Here is a 20,399-nt window from a genome sequence, read left to right as displayed (position 1 = left end):
TCTCAAAGAGAGTCAGTGCACACTCTACACACTGTGGTCTTCAAAATATCTTTGGAAACGGTGATTGTCTGAAGGGACGTGGGATAGTATTTGCAATCTACTGCCATTGTTATTTGAAAGATAGTAGTCGACAACAGCGGTGTTCTTATAAAGTATCCCAGTGAACCATTACAGAGTGACAGCACTATAGGCAATACTTTTTATTATTTTCTAACCCTAACCCAGGGGGAAAACCCCTTACTGGAGGCAGATCACATATACACCACACTGATGAAACATGTCCTGCTTAAGTTTAATGAGTCTATTCAAAGTTTTTTAATTCAGTCACATGTTGTCTTTGTAAGCGAATGTGTGATTTGAAGTCATTTTCCAAGTGTATTAAGTGATGAGGTGACTTGTAAAGCAAGCGTGTTTCTTTAAGCATTTACTTGTAAGCAACAGCCATCGGTTACTTCAGTCAAATCTAAAGGTGAGAAGGCAAAAATGAATAGGAGTGATGAATTTAGGAGCCACATTTATGAAAGCTGTATCCATTATTTATATCTTATAGAGCGGTTGTGATTGACCTGCCTGAGTCAGGAAGAAAGTAGAGTCAACAGACACAATAGCAGAAGTTTGTCACATTAATCTTGCTGTAAAGGTGACGTGGCCTTTTCTGGTTTAATTTCCACCTTAATTGGAATAATGTGTTGAACAGCTGTGCCGTCAACTCTCACAGAATCTCATCAAACATCAACACAATGTAGTAGTAAAGAAATATGTAACATACAGAGAACGTAAAACCTCACTTCGGATGTCTTGTTCCACTTCCATGACAGGTGTCATGGAAGATGTATGTCATCTCATGCTGGGGGAAATGAGGCTGTTGCCGATGATTTCACATGAACACCATGCAGACACCTGAGAAAAATGATGCAAAAGCCTGTTCTTTTCTGTTGAACCAACACAGCGTCTCATAAATCACTTATTGGTGCAGCTGTCAGCACAAACCGCTGAGGACGCAGAGATCAATATGCAGACGCATCCATAAAATCCACACTAAGTAACCTCTCTATTTTATCCCCGTATAGTCCAAGGTTTCACTACACACTTGTAAATTTATTGTTTTCACCTCAACTCACACAAATTGAGCTGCAGCAGTAGTCGCTGGAAGTACACCCCCCCCCCCTTCCTCGAGGAACATCAAATGCTCTCTTTTCTTTCTTTCTTTCTTTATCTCGACACAAACACACACACAGAGACTCACCTAACAACCTCTAAAGGACATCACAGTGATGGGAATTGACAGATAATCCAGCCACTGCAGAAGGTCAAACTAATTTATTAGATGTAGTCATTTTGCCCACACCTCTGAGGATCAATGGTCTCTGGTGTGGATGTGATTAGAGTGATTAAACTGCTGCTGAGCAGGGATTTAAGAGTCAGTGAGTGAAAGGTGGCGATCGGTCATTTGGGATAATCATAGCAATTGAATCATTTTTAAATCAGTGGCACTTGGTTAGAAGTTATATTTATATAATGCTTCAGTGTCTGAGTGTATTATTTTGGATATTGAACGTTGGACTGTGCATGATTCTGCTGTGACAAGCACATTTATGTCAAAGTAATGGAGCTGGGGACTGTACCATTATGTTTCCTCTCCATCTACAACCCAAATAAACCAAACCCGGTTGTCTGCAACCAGGTTTTTCAACGCTGCAAGCCGTCTGGAGACTGCAGGCCCTCAGGGAAATCAGCACCATGACAAGATTGTTCATGACTCGTATGTGTTCACACAAGTGTGCTCTTTCAGATCTGATGTAGCTCATTCTGCAACTTCTTTTTCAGTGAGCGGAGTCTGATTTGTCTTTACCACGTGTCAGTCACAAACAAACTTCCACTCCCAGGTCCCATTATTTTGAACAGATTCATTCATGACAAGCTATTAATGTCTCATATTGAGAAATGTATCTCCACGGCAACTGAGCCAGCTCTTTGCATCAGGAAGAACCCTGCGATGATGTCACAAACTCGTCTACATGGCGAGCACACAGAGAGACGTCCTCCTCCAGCAGATTCACGTGAAGGCAGTGTGAAAGTGTGAAACATCACCGTGACAGTGATGACATGTTAGTTTCATGATATGTGTGATCACTATCAGAAGTCCTGAACGACAGGACATCCCCCCGAGTCCTCACTAGATGTCACTGTTATCCCACCCTCAGACTGCAGTGTAAATGATCCCAAAAAATACAAGCAATGAAATTAAATGCAGAGCCATTTGCAAGTCAGTGGCTGGGTTTTCAATAAGACTCCAGCACATAAAGAACTGGGCAGTGGCGTGTGTTTGTTTTTTATTGCACTGTTTATTTCATCAAGACAAGATAATTAATGGACGTCTGATGGGACCACGTTTAATTTACTGTAATCTTCAAATGCTGTCTATTTATAAAATACAACATGGGATTTCAAAAGACATAAATATAGATTTTTTATTTTTATTTATTGAATTGAATGACTGTTGGCTTATCTATTTAGTCAAACTGGGAGCACATCCGTTTTAAATGACACTTATTTTCCCCCCCGTTATTACTCTGGCTTCTTTAAGAAGATTCAATAAATGATCAGCTAATTTATAGAGCCCCCTGAGGGCAGCAGGCTTTTTTAACCTGGATCACAGCAGAGACGAGTGACGGGGAGTGGGCGTGGCTAACAGGGGATGGATAATGCCTCATCCTCGGTTACGTCGCAGCAGTTACAGTGTGACTGGAGAGGAGAGCGCACAGACCGACTCGCCTTAAACGTAAACCCTACAGCCGATGGAAAGGTTGGACATCTGTTTATTCGCCCTGCTCGTGTCTCACTACATCTGGAAGATTCTCTTCATCGCGTGCCTCTTCGTCAGTGGGGCGCCCACGGAGCGCACCAACTATGGATTGCTTAATTGAAGTTGGACCACCTGATCCGGTTTGCGTCGGGACAAACGAGCGACACTAAAGCGAGAGAAGTTGTTCAAGACACTCGTGCAAATCGCTTTGTTTCCTGGTCAGAGACCTGGCGTGAGAGGCAGACCCTTTATCCCCAGGATACAGCGCACCATCCGTGTGCGCGTAAAGGACGTGGACATTCCGTTCAAATGAAATACTCTGTGCTGTGTTTTTATTAATTATGAGGCAAATCTGCTAGAATAGAGAGTGCGCATGTTTGGTTGACTGGTTCCTCTCGGCTTTTATTACGCGCATTACCAGTTGTGCGTTAAAGATTAGCCCAAGTCATCCACCACGAGAGGACCTGCGGTCACAGGCCTGATCAGCCACCGTGACAGGGTTTGTTTAGAACTTTGACTGCAGCCAAGAGTTTTTAAAGCTGCAGCCAAGTTCACCGGTGTGGTAGGCGTGAGCTATGGCTTTACCAGACAGTGGCATATCCGGGGAGGAAGTACCCTTCCCAGAGATTATAGAGCTTAATGTCGGAGGCCAGGTGTACATAACCCGCTACTCTACCCTCACAAGTGTGCCAGAGTCTCTGCTGTGGGAGATGTTCAGTCGAAAGTCAGCCAAGGGACTGGCCAGGGACACCAAGGGGCGCTTCTTTGTGGACCGTGATGGTTTCCTGTTCCGCTACATCTTGGACTACATGCGGGACCAGCAGCTGGTTCTTCCAGACCACTTCCCTGAGCGCGGGCGTCTGCAGAGGGAGGCTGAGTTCTTCAATCTGCCAGAGCTTGTCAAGCAGCTGGCGCCCAAAATCAGCAAGCAGAACTCACTGGGTGACGAGGGATGCCAGAGCGACCCAGAGGACTCCTCACCTGGGATTGACTCGGCCCGTAACCTTAGCTCCATTGGTGCTGCCGCTGCCGCCTGTGCCAGCCTGGTCCCCGGTGGCATGGATGGAAAGCGGTCCGGGTTCATCACTATCGGGTACCGGGGCTCGTACACGTTAGGCCGCGACAGCCACACCGATGCCAAATTCCGCCGGGTGGCAAGAATCATGGTGTGTGGGAAGACCTCCCTGGCCAAAGAGGTCTTTGGAGAGACACTTAATGAGAGCCGTGACCCTGACCGCCCTCCTGAGCGCTACACATCACGCTACTATCTTAAGTTCACCTTTCTGGAGCAGGCTTTTGACAAGCTGGCCGATGCAGGTTTCCACATGGTGGCCTGTAACTCCACAGGAACCTGCGCCTTTGCCCATGAGCAAACTGATGACAAGATCTGGACCAGCTACACTGAATATGTGTTCTACCGTGAGTGAGGCTTTGTTCTCCCGGTCCTCCACCTTGTCTCCAAGTGCCCCCTCCCCTCCAGCCTCCAGCCGCCCTGTCTCTCTCTCTCCCTCTCTGTGATGGCGCCTGCACCAGTAGATGTACCATAGATGTTGTTGCCCTCCCATCACTCTCTGCAGCCTCCAGCTTTTTCTCCCGTGAACAGTCCATAGCAGCTGCTGTGACCCTTCATAGCTTCTCTGCGGCTCCAGACTGCACCCCTTCACCCTCAAACCCAAATCCACCTCCGCCCTCTCATCCTCAGGTCCAGCTTTTGCCTTACTATGTGGTTCCACCTAGTTTGTAGATCCTCCAGTTTCCCCACAGCCTCTTCCTGCAGAGACAGATACCTTCAATGTACTGTTCCCCTTTTGTACTCTATATATTGCATCTGCCTTGGTGAAGCACAATATTCTATCCAAGAGCTAGTTGTGTCCAAAAAAAAAGTGCCCCAGTGTGTCTGTATGACTATTGTACTAGTCCTAAAGTCATAAGGAAAAGGGCTTCAAAGAGTGGCCATGATGTTCAGTGCTATACTTTCCCTGCTTACTTGAGCAGATTGGACTCTCTACTGCTCTTCTGAACTAAATTACCACATAATTGGACTTCTTATCAGCCTTGGGGGGATGTGAGCAGCCCCAACACAAGAAAGAAGTGTAACACAAAATCTAATTTCCTTCACTTTTTATTAAATGTGTCCAGTACCATGTGTATAGGGAATGTGCCATACAGTAGTTTTTATTTTGAGTGAATGTGGGTTGATATAATGCAGCCACAAGGACAGTAGAGGAATGCGTTGGACCTTTTATTTTAAGATGTGGGTTTGTGTGTGCGCACGTGTGTGTGTGTGTGTGTGTTTTCTTTTTCAAGAAAAACACACTGGCTTGTTGGCAAACGGTAAAGCAACAGGCTTTCATAAATAAAAAAAAAAAATCAAATTTCAAAAGGCCTCATATCGACAGGCAGAAAAAGGGTTGCAACTTGAATTGTGTGTATTGATTGTACAAAGGAGCTTTCAGTATTTTAATCACCAGTGCTGGGGGTGTAAAGAGATTGAAGGTGATGAATCACTCGCAGCACACTGCTCTGTTTTGTCATCATTGTGCTGTTTTGACATTTCTTTGCTCAATTATTCAATAGCATTTTTTTGTTCCTCACAGTGAAGCACCTCTTGGAACCGTTCCACAATGTTGTTTCCATAAAAAGAAAAATGTGGTAGTCATTTTAGCAGACCATGCCTTCAGTGTTCTGTAAACGATAATGTTATTCTTAATACTCGGTTCAGTATTTGTTGACGCTGTTGCTTGTATGATGATAACTCTCAGTGACTGTGAGTTATTAGGATTAAGCTGTAGCCAGCCAAAGCCCATTGTTTTCACAGCACTGTAGCAAAGGGGCATTGTGGAGGGGCCGTTTAAAATGTGCAGGCGTGACTTCAATTATTAAAGAGCAATTTTTTGTGTTCATAGTTACAGCCTCAGGTCTGGTCTGTACATTCTATACCTCAGACTCAAACTGAAGGAACTTTAATCCAACACAAGATCCAGCTGGTGAAAGAAAAAATGCAGATACAGTTAGAAAACCTAGATGATTTTTTTTTTTTTTAAACCTGAGCGATCAAGTGTCTACTTGTAGTTTTGGCAGAACTTTCTGACAGTGACGGTAAATGTATACTGAAATGTCCAGAAGCCGCAATGTTGTTTTCAGTGTGACGTGTGCTGTTGACATCCAAGTCAATATGTTAGTCCTGCAGCAGTGTGTCACTGCAGGCGTAGATGACACTGAATTTAAAAAATTTAAAAAAGAAGAAGAAGTGTTCAGCAAAAAAAAAGCAAATCGATTTGTCAAATAAAGGATGTTTTCTTCCTATTTGGGTTGTATTTTCCATTTCTAATGGCATCCCGCTCGAACTGTGAGGAAAATGGTGCATTAAAGCAGATTGCAATTTTAATTTTCAGTCACAATATGACTCAGTCAGAAGAAACAATACACACCCCCCAACCCACATCTCAATATTTCCCATTAAAATAAATGTCCTTGAACTCTACTTCTTATTAAATGTTCATCATTCTGCCCTCAGGCACCATGCCTTTTCCTCCCGTCTGCTTTGCCACATTTTTGTTCTCTCTTTTTTCCTCCCTCAGCCTGGACTCGTATCGAGCAGTTGACCAGAATATAGAGCCAGAATAGAAACGAGGGCATGCAGAGATAACGGGCTCTTTAAAAGCAGATTACAAAACCTTTATTTTGTTGGCAATAATTGACCTAATTACTTTGTCTATTAAGAATCTTGAAGCAGAATGGACATACGATTAAGGCCTCATGCAGAGTGGTTATATACGCACTTCAATTTATTTCAACAATTTGAATTGATTTTTGTCTGTTTTCAATAAAACACCCACAGATAAACTGAAGAGACAAAATTAAGGGCATAATTGGCTCTTGAGCAACAACCGCAATTATGGTTTATGGTTATGGTAGTTGACCCAGTCACGGTACCTGACGATAATCACTGGGTAATTGCCTTAGTATAAGACCTCTATACCTGATCTCAGTCTGACCTAGATACACGCATAGTTAATGACTTTCAAACAAAATGTTAAAACATGTATGTGGCTGTTTTCCTGGAAAACATGGGATGCTTTTCTTTTTAAGCCTGGAGTTCATGACAAATCATGGGAGATGGAGACAGTACAGTGTCTGCAGTATCTCTCCAGCCCTGGCAAACACACTTCCTCACTGTCACTGTCCTCCGCCGCCCTGCTGCAACATGAGAAGTGCCAAGGTCAGTTATTAGCACGGGCATGGAGAGCTGCGCCTCATGTGTGAAATTTCAGGCATCGGTGTCCCAAACTGTTCTTACCATCTTTGCATTTGTGAGTTGCCTCAAGACTCAACATTCAACAGTGGATGTGTGAGAAGTGTAGACACTGAGCAGCAGCAGCAGCAGCAGCAGCAGCAGAATCTATTCAATGATACATATTTTTATGTTCCGACCAGAATATTTGAGGTATGCAAATCATAATTGATCTCCTGCCAATAAAGCCGAGGGCAATCAGAATTCACCCCGAGAGTACAAGCCTGTTCTCACTGAGCACATTACCTCAAGGCCATGATTTGACCAATAATCCTTATTGTCACTGTAGGCGACTCTGCGTGGCAGCTTGCCGTGGCCTGTTCTGCTTTCCTCTCTTAGAATGATCCCCTTGTCTCGTAGCCAGCTGGGTCATCACTTCCCCTATTTGGAAGAAGAGTAGGACAAGAGCAGATACACAGTGCGTCAAAGGAAAAGGGGATTGTGCAATGGGACAAGGGAGCAAGATAGGAAGTAACCTTTGGAGATAAGACTTTGAGAGCAGCACGACAGGTCCTGTTATAACAAGAGGTTCTGGCTCGCTCTGACAGACACGGCACTGGGCCATTCTGCAACGTGATATGTTCCTTAGTGGCCTGTCACACAGAGATTGAGTTACAACAGAGCCACAGGACTATACTCAGCATGGCCGGGGTTTAATATTGATTCATAGTTAGATTACAATCAACAAAGACGGGGGAAATCTGCAAGAAACAGTGTTCTCTGTCTTGTATTTGTGAGACATACGCTGTGCCTTTACACTCAGTGCAACCAGCGCAGGTTCCCGACTGCTTCCTCTTTCACGAATATACCGACCATATGCTCCATGACAAGACACGGGGCTGCAATGACTCATTTCTTTCTCCACCTTAGACTGTGTATACTGTCAGAATTTGGTCTTGCTGCTGCCATTAATCTTCCCTGTGCACATTCAGCTGAAGCCTTCTGCAGTTCTTTATGTTTATGTCTCATATACTTTGACGCCTTTTTCATTTTGGGAGTGTATCTCGTGTGTGTGCTTGCTGTTATGTTTGCAGACCAGGTGGGATGAGACTCTGTGTGTTGGGTGGGTAGTTGATATAGGGGAGGGAAGGGCACTCCCTGTCTGACAAAAAAATGCTGAGCTGGCCGTTGGCATCACTGAATGTGCACCGACACAAACGCAGCGGGACTCGTGCACAGAGGGAGGGAAGTTGCTAGGAGAAGATGTGCAACGGCCCTCCCGTGTGAGCCTAATGAGTTGGAGCGGCCGAGGTTTCAGACCCGACTGTCTGCTCTTCTTTAACTCTTCTTTGTGATCAGTTAAAATACATTAGCAGGCAAACAAGCCATTTACCCCCCTCAGCTTCTCTTGACAGCAATAAACCAACGTCCGTGCTAATATAGAGAAGCATCCTCGCTGCTAATTACCTGGGAGAAGTGTCAGCCATTAAGTGTGTGTGTGTGTGTGTGTGTGATGCAGTGAAGAAAGCGTACAGGAGCCTTAGGCCCACTACTAATTTCCTCTTTGACATATGACATGACTTGTCACTTTATTAGGTACGCAGGATGTAATAAACACATAATACAGTGGCAGGAGTGGCAAAGATCTGCAAGCTTTGATTGTATCAAATGTGTATGTGTGTCGGGGGAAACCTGATATTTGCCCTGCGGGAAAAGCTCTTGCCAAATATTGGAATATTGAATATTTTATGATTTTATTGTACTTCATTAATTGGTTTATTTTCTTAATGTGATACACTTTTATACTCCAATACTACTGCTAATGCACACCGGTCCTCAGTGAACGCATGACCTACTGCAAGAAAAGAAAAGACTTAGCCATTTAATCGCTTAAGGTGATCACTTTATTAAATAAAATAAAGTGGCAGGGGTGGCACCCAGGGTGGTCTTCTGCTGCTGTAGCCCATCTGTTTCTTTGTGCTGCGAGTTCAGAGATTGCTTGCTTCATACCTTGGTGGTAACAAGTGGTTCCTGTAGCCATTCTATCATCTCCAAACAATCTGACCATTCCCGTGTGACCTCTGAGTAAGGCATTTTCACTTAGAGAACTGCCGCTCCCTGGATATTCCCTATTTTTAGATCATTCTCTGTAAACCCTGTCGATGGCTGTGTGTTAAAATCCCACCAGATCAGCAGTTTCTGAAATAGTCGGACGAGTCCGCGAGGGAACACACTTCCATGCCACGTTCAAGGTCACTGACATCACCTGTCTTCATCGTTCTTGAGTTCTCGGTTTGAACTTCAGGCTTCAGGTTCATCTCGTCTACATGCCTGAATGCACTGACTTGCTGCCATGTGACTGGTCGATTAGAATTTGTGTTCAAATCATAGACTCTATATAAAATTTGCACCCGTCACCTGCAACCGTGCTCTTATTAGACGATACCTGATGTCAGTCACACAGGTGTCCACTCCTATGAGACATGCTGTTTTCCTCCTTTACAACATTTCAAATATGTGCTATTTAAGAAGACCTGAAACCAGTGATGTCCTGAGTCAGTGTTCACTGATGTTATTAATAAAGAGGGAAGTAACCTCAAATGGTGGCTGGTGGCAGAGTACTAATTCCATCCTACTTCCTGTGCTTCATTTTCCAAACCAGAAGGATGCTTTTAGTGTATTGTGTGACTGTACATAAGCAGAGAGCTTATCTTACTTGTTTTGTTTATTTTCACATGTACGTGTGTGTGAGTGTGAGCTTAGGCCCCGCTGTGCTGAGCCTTGTACTCAATGACGGTGCACCCACGCTGCCAATGTAAGCCCGCGTGCACGTAGTACAGTAGCTCTGGCTCGGGGCATCTTTATCTTATTGTGTGTTGGGTTATTTATAGCGAGCCAGGCATTGAGCCAGATGTGTAACTTCAGTCCACCGCTCTATCCTGCAGCATGGGCACACATGCTTTGCTGCATCTCCTCCTCCTGCTCACACATGTCTCCTACAGAGAACAGCTGTCTCAAAACACACCGAGTCCCTGATCTCCACGGGGAATTTGTCATGCAAGGTCATTGTCGGAAGCTGCTTTATCATCGTCCAAGATCTGAAAAAGTTTGAGCGGGTTAGGTCACTGCTTATCCGCAATACGGTTTCTTTTCCCCCTCATTAATGTCACTCCTCATCGTCTCTTCAGTATTCATCTTTATTCCACACTGTCTTTTCTCTTTTAATCCCCACAGACACAGAAAGAATAACCGACTCTCGCAAGCAAGAGGGATGTGTGGAAACAGAGCAAGAGTAGGCTGGGAATGAGGGAGCATGAAATTATAGTTCGAGAGTGAGTCAGAGGGTCTGGAGTGAAGTTGTAGGACTGGATCGGAAAGCAGTGAGAATAATTAGTCAAGTTCCCAAAAGTCCTCATGTACAGATATGTCGAGATCGTACGTGAGCGGCAACAGTTTGAAAGGGGGAGAGAAAACTTAGTTTCTTGTGTGGTTCATTGGGCAAACTGAGAGGGGAAGTTGTGACAGTAACAGACAGGAAGTGACTGTTATTACCATTTTGTCCTCAAAACAGCAAGTGTTCAGAGTGAACAAAAAAATATCTATTTAATGAGTTATGTTTTGGTAGTTAATGAGTTGATAAGGATGGGAACGATGTAGCTGTATGCCTTTGCATCAAGGTGACATTGTCTCATAGTCTAACTGTAACTGATATTTAAAATTCCCAGCCACTGAGCGTTTACCTTCTAATGATCCTTTGCAGACAACTTAAGTCTCAAGATGGACACTTACTTCAGTGTGATGAGTCTTAGTTGCAGGCAATCAATCACTGACTGAGGGAATGAGTTGAAAACCAAGCGGCATGATTGTTTCCTCTGTTGAATTCTCACATCGAGTCACTGAAATTAATGTTGTGGTAAGACGTAGACTGTGCGTCGGTGAGAAACATCTTGCCTTAAGCGGTGAGTTGTAAACGTGACTGTCGGTGCTGTTGTTGGACTGGGATTCACCTCGGCCATCTGGAGACTTGGGCTCTAATCTGCCTCTCTAATTATCAGTAATCTGAACAGTCATGCGTGTCCTTGGTTGGAGCTGCAGTCCCAGGTATATGGCTGGATCGAACCTGGCTGAAACTGGGCAAAAGAAGGAGAAGCAGGTGGCTGCGGTGGATTGGGTTGGGGGCTCTGCAGCAGCTGAGTGGTGCCAGGACGGGGGATTGTTGAGCGGGCAGCAATGTAAGGTGTCTAAAGTAAGGGAAGATAAAACAAAGGGAAGCCTGTGAAGCAGGTGAATTAGCAGGATATGGAGTGGAAGTAGATCTGAGCAAGTCTGCAAACTTGAAAAAGCAATATAATGCTCCTCATTAAATACAATGTTCTGAAAACAATCGTTTTGTAGGTGTAATATTAGTGACTGATTCACTGTATTACTACAAACACCTCCACTTTTCTTTGGTTAAACCATTTACTGCCCCTTTCCGTCCCTCTAACATGATATAGATTGACAGATTTGTAATTGCTCAGAGACTTGTGAGCATACTCCAGTGATTCTGATGCTGTACTAATTTCCCAGCATGCAATGTTGGCCAGAAAGTCACCACGTCTGAATACATCTCCGTGTTTATTTGCTGTGACATCTATCGGAGAGGAAACACGGCGAGAAGGAAAGTGAATGAGCAGGCGGTATAAAGCCATTAGACACAATATCAAGCCACAAAGCAGATGATGAATATCTCAGCTGAATACTTGGTAATTAGATATAAAACATGCTGTAACTGCCAAATCTATGCAGCGTGAACTCCCATCAGAACAGCTGGCTAAAGCCATATACGCACAACTGTGGCGGAAAACACATTTGTGCATTCGCGTCGCTGTGGCTGCTGCTCATCACTGTGGAGACGATGCCGTCCTCTTGTTTGCCAGTCCTCCATCCTCCGGGCCCAACATCTGTTGGCCAACACAGTGGATTTTAATCATATGCACTGGCTGATTGACCCGTCACGTTTTACTCCACATTCATTCATTTTTCAAAGTGTCTTAGTCTATTCTAACATTAGAATAGATAACGCAGTACTCGTGGAAACACATTAACAAAAAACCTAACTTGTTTTTACGTATAAAGACCAACGCTGCGCGATCTTTGTGCCTATTTTTATTTATAATTTGCTTGAGAGTCATTAAAAATCAGTGGCAAAAGGATTTCCACATGAAAGCCTCCCCTGAAATATTCATATTGAGTTGGTAGGATAAACCAAACCCTGTCTGTTTTGATACTTCATGGTGGTTTTATGGAGTCTGTGTGTGTGTGTAAAGCCACTGAGAGCAAATATGATAGGTGGAAGTAACATCACCCGACACGCAGAAGACATTTTGTGACAGAGAGGTGATAAACCCTGGCAACAGTGACACATTAGAGTTGCTAATGGCAGTAATGATGGCAACAGAAAGGATGAATGTGTAACACAGAACAGATGGGAGAGAGAAACACAGAGAGAGAGAGAGAGAGAGAGAGAGAGGGATTGAGGGAGGGAGGAGAGAAAGAAGACGTGTGAGAAAGTGTTTTAGCTTTTGCATTTATCCCTGGAGAAGTGGCCCAGGGAAAAGGGTTGAGTGCTCTCTTTTGCGGTTCTCCTCCACAAGGCTTAGTGGTGGAGGAGAACACGGAGCCCATCCCCCAGTGGATTATTCCTCTGACAGTGCTAAGCCCCCATATACTCCCATGTCCATGAGGCCTTCATACAAATGTACTCTCTGCGAAAAATAAGACAGAGGATGCAGTGAGCACACAAACACACATTGTGGAGAATCATCTTAAATCTCTGTCCTCCTTTCAAGTGTCATAAATGATCTGGACACAATGTCACAAGATGATACTTGGACCCTGTCACACACACACACACACATGCATGCATGCACGCTGCCTCTATTTGACACAATCTGCTTTTCCTGTTATATAAGACATGTTACCGCGATAATGAGTGCTATCGAGGGAAGGAAAGAGTGGAGGTACAGGTTTATTAGACCACCACCCAAAGCCACACAGAATTGTTATTTATCAAAATGATTTTTTATGTTTGTGTAAGGGTTTACACATGCTCTCTAACTACAATTATGTTTTTAATGCTAAATTGTAATCGTTATCCGTGAATTGACAAAAAGAAGAAATAGTAAAGCACAGAATTACAGAATGTCAACGTATAGTTTTAGTGGTTGAATGTTGAATGTTCATTTCTGACTAGTTATAAACAAGTTTTTGAAAGATTTCTTTAGTCTAAATTTTATGACAGGTGGTCTAATAAATGTGCTAAGCTCTGTATGTCAGTACACATGTGTGTGTTTTTGGGTTGTGTGTCTGCCATGGTGTATCTGTGTATGAGGATATGCATTTTCATTTTCACTGTAAGAGAAAGAGAAAGCATGTGATTTCATATTGTCTGACTGTAACTGTGACGATGACATCATTGTGTTTTTCTCTCCCCATGGAGCATGTCCCAGGTTTCCACTGTCAATGATCTTCTCAGATGTCACTATTTTCCTTTTTTTTCCCCAAATACAGTTTGTTATTTGCAGAACTGGCAGGAGGGATTGAACAAATCAAAGTTTGTACCTATAATGGATCACACGAGAAGACAGCCTGATCTTTAATTAAAGTTGGATTACAATACATAAAAACTATCACTCAGTGTGGCGTGTCTGTGATTAAAAACCCATGCAGGGATTTGTGTGAATTGGAAGTGGGTATAAGGCAAATGTGAGGCTGTTTGCCACAACGTAGATAGTGAAAAAACAAAGACACAATGTCCACATGTTTCTAAAAGCAGTCTCCTTGTAAAGAGAGCAGGAGGAGCAGTTAAACGTGGCTGATGATGGGCTTTCAAATACCTCAAGGTTAAACAATGTATATGTGCCACTCCAACTATTCTGAGAAGTCGCACGGCAGCGACCCTCTCTGTCCTCACACAGAGCTGAGATGAAAAATCAACACACCGTGAAAAGATGGTTTGTCAGGCTCCAGTCAGGAGGTTTCACGTTGTCTCTGTCTTCCTCCCAGAAATAAAACATGTGAACAAAAGTACAAGGGAATTGTGGAAAAAGTGTGAAACTGTCCTTCATTCTCCTTATCTCGTGTTTCGTTTCCTCTGCTGCCAAGCTGCTTTCTCTGCGAATTTCTCTTTCCATAATGCTCTGACAAGAGCCTGTGCCAGCATGTGTTTACTCTTGTGTTCTTGGAGACAAAAACTGACTGTAAAGCTCAAAGCCAAGGTGTTTGCGTCTGTGCCAGCCTCATGCTACTGACACACTCTGGTAAGACGCTGATGTGTGTGCAGACAGAGCCACACTCTATGCGAGAACTTCATTTACTGTTAATAATGACTCTAAATTGATAGCCGTGTATCTCTGTAATTTCACAGATGCGTCATATGACATTACGGCATTTTACCGTGGCTTTACAGTTATGCCATGTTGCTGTGATTCAGCAATGTTTACTTTTTTATAAATACTGTATTTCTCTGCAAAAATCACAGTCATTTCACAGTAAAAGCCAGTGAAATGATAAATACAGTATGTCATTTATTGCTTGAATTTGCATTACAAGCCTGTGAAATCCTGAAAATATTATAGTGGGCCGTGCACATGACAGTAAATATCCTCACTTATGAATATTCAGAATATTAAATTCTGTTCCCATTTTCATGTTTTGCTCATCAAACTCAAAAGAACAAAGCAGTGGTTGAAAAAAAGTGACATTAAAATGATTTCTCTTTGTTGCAGGTCGTTCAGTAAATTCCGATGCAACAAAGTTTGACTCCCCAGCTTTGACTGAAGTGGAAACCTCGTCGTCCGCTGCTGCTCGTGCTGCAGTGGAGTCTAACAGCGCAGGCCGAACCCAAAGTCTTCCAGAATCCAGCCACATCACCACGCCGGGTGTAAGAAACCCACTGCCCCTGGATTCTCCTCTGCTGCCTCCTCCCGCTGCAGACAGCCATGACCTCCTTCATCTGTCACTTCCTGACCTGCCTCCACCTCCGCCAGCATGCAAACCATTATCTAATTCCAGCCGTCCTCCTCCTCTTCCTCCTCTTCCTCCTCCCCCTCTTCCATCTCCTCCTCCCCCAATGCTGCATCTTGGTGAGAGTCTCCAACGTCCTACCACCCTCACCTTGAAGACACTGCCGCGACCTGCCGCGAGGGAGAATGGTGTCCCACCACTTGGGGTGGATGAGGACGAACAGGAGAGGAAGATGCTGGAGGAGGATCTGAAAAAATGTATCGACGACTTCAAAAGGATCCGCTTGCCCAGGCAGTTTCCGGATCGCAAGAGGCACTGGCAAAGTGACTTGCTCAAAAAGTACAATGCGTAGCGTATACTTTACAAACAACCTGAGAGCAGCAGACTTTTGATCCATAGTTAGGGAATGCTTATTGTAGCAGCCTTTGCATGTCAACAGAACAAAACTGAACAAGTATAGTGTGCAGTGTTTAGGCTGAGCTAGTAAATAGCATCAACTGGCAAATAGTAATGACATCACCCATAAGAATCTGAACTCCTGTGGTCAAACCTCGAGATATGTGTTTTGGAAGTTGAGGTTTTTGGTAACCAGGCTCCTGTTGGATGATACCAGCTGTCAATCATGCTGCTGTCTATTCATGTGAGCGGAAACTAGTAAATGAAAGCATGAACTCCTCAGGACAACGTCCACTGACATTATAAATCCAGTGAGAACAAGGATCATTTTCCATAGACTTTTAGTTGCTCCTTGGTGGTGATTCAACATATTCTTGGGTTTTCCTTAGCCACCAGAGGAATATATCCACTTTTTATATCAATGGTAAATATTTATTATCTATTATAAATATTTATTTTAGTGCTTTTCTAGTCTTGATGTCCACACAAAGCTACACACACTACAGTTTTCACCCATTAACTCACACATTCATGCTATGTTCAGTGCATTTTTCTATCACACATCTTTCATTCCCATTCATTCCCATGCACTAACTTGAGGTTAAGTGTCTTGCCCAAGGACACATAGGCATGTACACAAGTGATTATAATATAACTATATAGTATAACTAACCTTCCAGTTGAGGTCTACCACTGAGCTACCGTCGTCTCACATAATTATGGTCAGTGCACAAGCTCTGTCTCTTCTCATTATAGAACTCCCCTTTACAAACTGTGAATGAGTTTTGTTTTTATTCCACATGAATTTTGGTGGAAACAAAAACATATTGTTTTCCGTCATTTAAAGAACAATATGTGTAACGTATCATTGAACAAATGGAAAATGTAGAATAAGTGTGAAACTTTAGGCGTTTGACATTCTGGATTCAAAAAATAAATAAATCAATCAATATATATAGACTATATACATAAAAATATATACATATACATATATATGTGCATGCAGCAGTAAATTGCAGTGTGAAAAGTACACAACTCCTTATATGGACATCCTGGGGGTGTGTTCATAGGTCACATTCAGGCTTGAAAAAAAAATTCTTTCTTATTTTCTTATGTGTTGTTGAGTCAAAGTTATGATTAATTTGACATCACATTTTCATATCAAGTAGCAATAACTGTGCAGAAGTCACAAAATAGATGATAACACATTTATTTTTGTTCATAAAAACGAGCCAAGTGAACTTTGAGCTGTGACGTATTTCCAAATTTCATAAATTCAATCCGATTTTAAACGCTTTGGGTACGTTTTGCTCAGGTGTGTTTATATAGATTTCTTTAAGGTTGTGCACTCTACATTGCACATTCTGATACCCTCTGTATGTTCTAAGGATTAAATATTAACAAATGTCTGTTACATTTGTAATACTAAATATCAGTGGTATTTATTTCATTATTTTCATGGGAATAAGTTAAGGATAAAATGCCAGTTCATCGTGAAGTTAAAATTTACATAAATAACTATTTGATATAAATAAGGTATTAAAATGTATAACTAATTTATGTTTAAAATAAATGCTTTTAAAAAGTTAAACGTAATTCTGTTACGTTATATTACGTCCTGAAGTTCATGACCTGTTGGTTTTTCACACTTCCGGGGAAAGAGACTCGAGAGAGGAAGAAGAAGACGGAGCGACAGGTGAATGTCATAGAGCAAACACTCCGGGACTGTGAGTTTCGTCAGTGTGGAGTTTTGCCAGTGACGGACTGAGAACTGTGGTTGAGTGACGTGTTCACAGTTTGTGGGTCGGACTCTCCACCACCGTTTGTGTTTTGGTGAACGCAAGGCAAGTTCGGTTGCGTTGGCTAGCAGGAGCTAGGCTAACGCCACGGTCTTCGCTGAAGGGAGAAACGGCCTGCACGGACGGGAGGAGCTTCGGAGAGCCGTCTCGGGAGAGAGTCGTTGACGGAGGACGCGTCGCTGCTGCCGAGGGAAACGGAGGTTTGTCGCTGCGAGGTGCTGCGGCCGGAGACGAACGAGCGAGCGATTCATCAGCTGCGGCCTGGTCTTGCTGACTTCACCGACAAACGGAGGTATCAAAGGTTTCCATCACGAGCTCCAACTAAAGCGCGCCAACGAAACTAGAAAAAGAGTGCAGTCAAAATATTTTTTTATTTTCCATATTCTCTCTTTTCCATAAATGTGTGTTTTCCTGAATTTTTAATACAGTTCCTGAAACTGAGATCTTGTGTTGGGTTTATTGAATTGTGTTTATTATTGAATTTGTACATGACAGCTTACAGGTCAAGAGTATTCAGTATACAGTCTCCAACTGGTTAATCAAGAGGGAGAATCATACAGTACCCTAGACTGATATTTACTTTTTGAAATGTGTCTTTTACCATAGAATATTTAGGTTGTAAAACACGAGCCGGTGGTAAAAGGGTTACACATTCAAATGATTGTCAAATGAGTTCACACAGCGTTTATTTAGCTTATCAACTCCACAAGACTCTCTCTGTTCCTCAGTAAAATGTCACCTGGCGACGTCTCCACTCTGCGCACGGGAATTGACTTGTTTTATGTCAAGACATACTGCGGTTTGAAACGCTTCTTGTCCCCGCCCCCTGCACTGCCACTGCATACACACACAAATGCTCCCTCAGTCAGCATCTGAATAATGTTACATCACATTCTGTTCACAAAGTGGAAACACAGGTAGAACAATGACCTTGACAACTACAGCAACAAATCACTGCAGCATTAATTGTGTGATTTGAAAGATTTTCTTCTCTCTGCCTGCTCGTCAGACAAAGATCTGCAGCACATTGGTTTATTGCATTACAGCAATGCAAAGGATTCAGAAGATGTGCTGCACTGGGAAGCCAACTGGGTAATTACAGGCAGCCACAATGTGGAATAATAATGACAGTAATGACTACATGAACCAGTGCATCGTGCCATTTGTTCATCTGTCTGCTTTGCATAAAATGTTCACACAGCCTCACTAATGAATTACCATACAGGTGTTTGTGTGTGCGTGCGTGTGCTGTACTTGTCATTGTGGGATATATGAGATAAGTCATCATGAATGATTATTTGCAATTGATCTTTTTAGTCACAGTTTTTGGCAACACAGTATTGGCTTTTAGAAAGCAGTTGCTTTTCATTTTAAAAAAACAATTATGAAAGAAAGAAAGAACTTGAGCAGGTGTCAGTTCATTTATCTTGCAGTCTGACTGACTGTAGCAGCACCTATTTAAATAAAAAAAGAAAACTGAATATGTAATGAACTGTAGAGGGGCTTATATGGTTATTTTTAATTATTTATTTAATTAATTAATTCCAGAGACTACCTGCCAGTCTTTATTCTTATGCCAGGCTTTAGTAACTAAGGCTGTTGGCATGTCCCATTAGCCTTTTGAAATTTTGAAATTATATCCACAGCATTAATGCCTATTAGTAGGATCAGACTGGTTTACCCATCAAAACTTTAATTGTTGCCAATTTGTAGGACCTTGTCAAAGCACCACAACAACACATAGGGTGCAAATCACCAAAATGGACGCCAAAATTCAAACCTTCCTGTTGAGTTGAGGCCATGGTTACAATCGACTTTTTTGTTCGACTTGAGCTCTGGCGTCTTCCCACCAAGTTTCGGGAAATTCGGTCAAATTCAATTTTGCCTCCGTTTTCACCTTGGGGGGTTGCTATAGTGCCCTTGAGCCAAGTACGGGTCCTGGCACTATGCCAATATCGCATTATCTCCCGACCTGACCTCTGTGCAAAGTTGCAAGAGTTTTTTTATGCATGTTAACCCCCTCAAAAATGATATTAATAATAATGTGAAGGATGACAATAGGTTCCTCGCAAGACTTTGTGCCTGGAACCGTTTCCGTTTCGGCCCCTGCCATTCGTGCACGGACCCCAATTACATCAGCGATGGTGAGTGTATGCAACTAACTTTACAGCTGTAAAGAAGAGCTGATCTTACCACTGGATAATGAGATGGTTAAATTGAGTCATATTTCTCCTCAGTAAAAGAGCGTTTTAAACTGGAATTTGTAACTGCAAAGTAAACAAAGCATGTCTAATTGTCCTCCCTTAGACTTGTTGTTACTGAGAAAGGAATTACATAACTGTTACATACTGCCCATCACTGTATTACCACAGGCATATACTGTATCTCTGAAAACAGTGTAGGTGTATGATGACTCTGTCCTTATTACCTGTCTTCCGTTTGAACTTTAAAAGCATGTAGAGAGAGAGAGAGTGTCCTCACCCACCAACATCATGGTTCCACTATAGAGGAAATAACTGATGCAAGAGACCATCATAATTTACAAAATCTAGAGGAACAAGTATTACACAGAGCCTCCAACACATTTGCAACGAGCAGCCTGGAAGATTTTTAGCCTGTCTCAGTTGAACAGAGAGAGAACCAGAGTCCAAACGGCAACGTTTTCCCATGAATCCATAATGACTTAGGAGTCTCTATATAGCCCTGTTTCCACCAGGCGCTGTAGTTCAACTTGTCCCGGTGCAGGTTGGAATGGTACAACTTGATCTGGCTTGTGTTTCCAAGCTGGATGGTTATAGCTGCTTCACCTAAACAGCATAACACCAGCATGACATAGTGTAGCTTGTTAACAAATTCCACAAAGAAGTAGAACACGACACAGTAACTAAAGGGCAACAATGGACCACACTCACTCAGCATTCCATGGTCTTTCGTCTTGTCCTGTGGTTGTTTATCTCAAGAGGAGGACATGCTTTGTTTGAGAGAAGGCTACATGGAAAAACAGAGCTGTATTTCCCCACCAATAGATGATTCTCTTGTCAACCAGTTAACAGACTGCATTGTGTTTAGCTCCACCCTCTAGGAGCCAAACCACTGTGCTTGGTAGCCCCAATGGAAGGGGTGCCAAAAACTGGGAGGGAAAGTACACTTATTCACT

General features: G+C 42.9%; 1 protein-coding gene across 1 annotated transcript; it reads left to right on the top strand.

Annotated features, from left to right (window-relative positions):
- The first annotated feature begins 2,714 nt into the window (after positions 1-2,714).
- On the top strand, positions 2,715-16,514 carry kctd12b (potassium channel tetramerisation domain containing 12b). The gene is made up of 2 exons (XM_058650333.1): positions 2,715-4,225; positions 14,810-16,514. Exons 1-2 carry the CDS (start codon positions 3,382-3,384, stop codon positions 15,397-15,399), a joined length of 1,434 nt encoding a protein of 477 aa, XP_058506316.1. The 5' UTR covers positions 2,715-3,381; the 3' UTR covers positions 15,400-16,514.
- Positions 16,515-20,399: the final 3,885 nt, after the last annotated feature.

Source organism: Solea solea, chromosome 14, assembly GCF_958295425.1.
Source record: "Solea solea chromosome 14, fSolSol10.1, whole genome shotgun sequence".
NCBI classification, from domain to species: domain Eukaryota; kingdom Metazoa; phylum Chordata; class Actinopteri; order Pleuronectiformes; family Soleidae; genus Solea; species Solea solea.
This window is presented reverse-complemented; position numbering and strand designations above follow the sequence as displayed.

Bases quoted from the DNA above. Each gene is read 5' to 3' on its own strand.
- kctd12b (XM_058650333.1), top strand. From the start codon at position 3,382: ATGGCTTTACCAGACAGTGGCATATCCGGGGAGGAAGTACCCTTCCCA. The intron at 4,226-14,809 runs GTGAGTGAGGCT...TCTTTGTTGCAG, and splicing joins CACTGAATATGTGTTCTACC to GTCGTTCAGTAAATTCCGAT.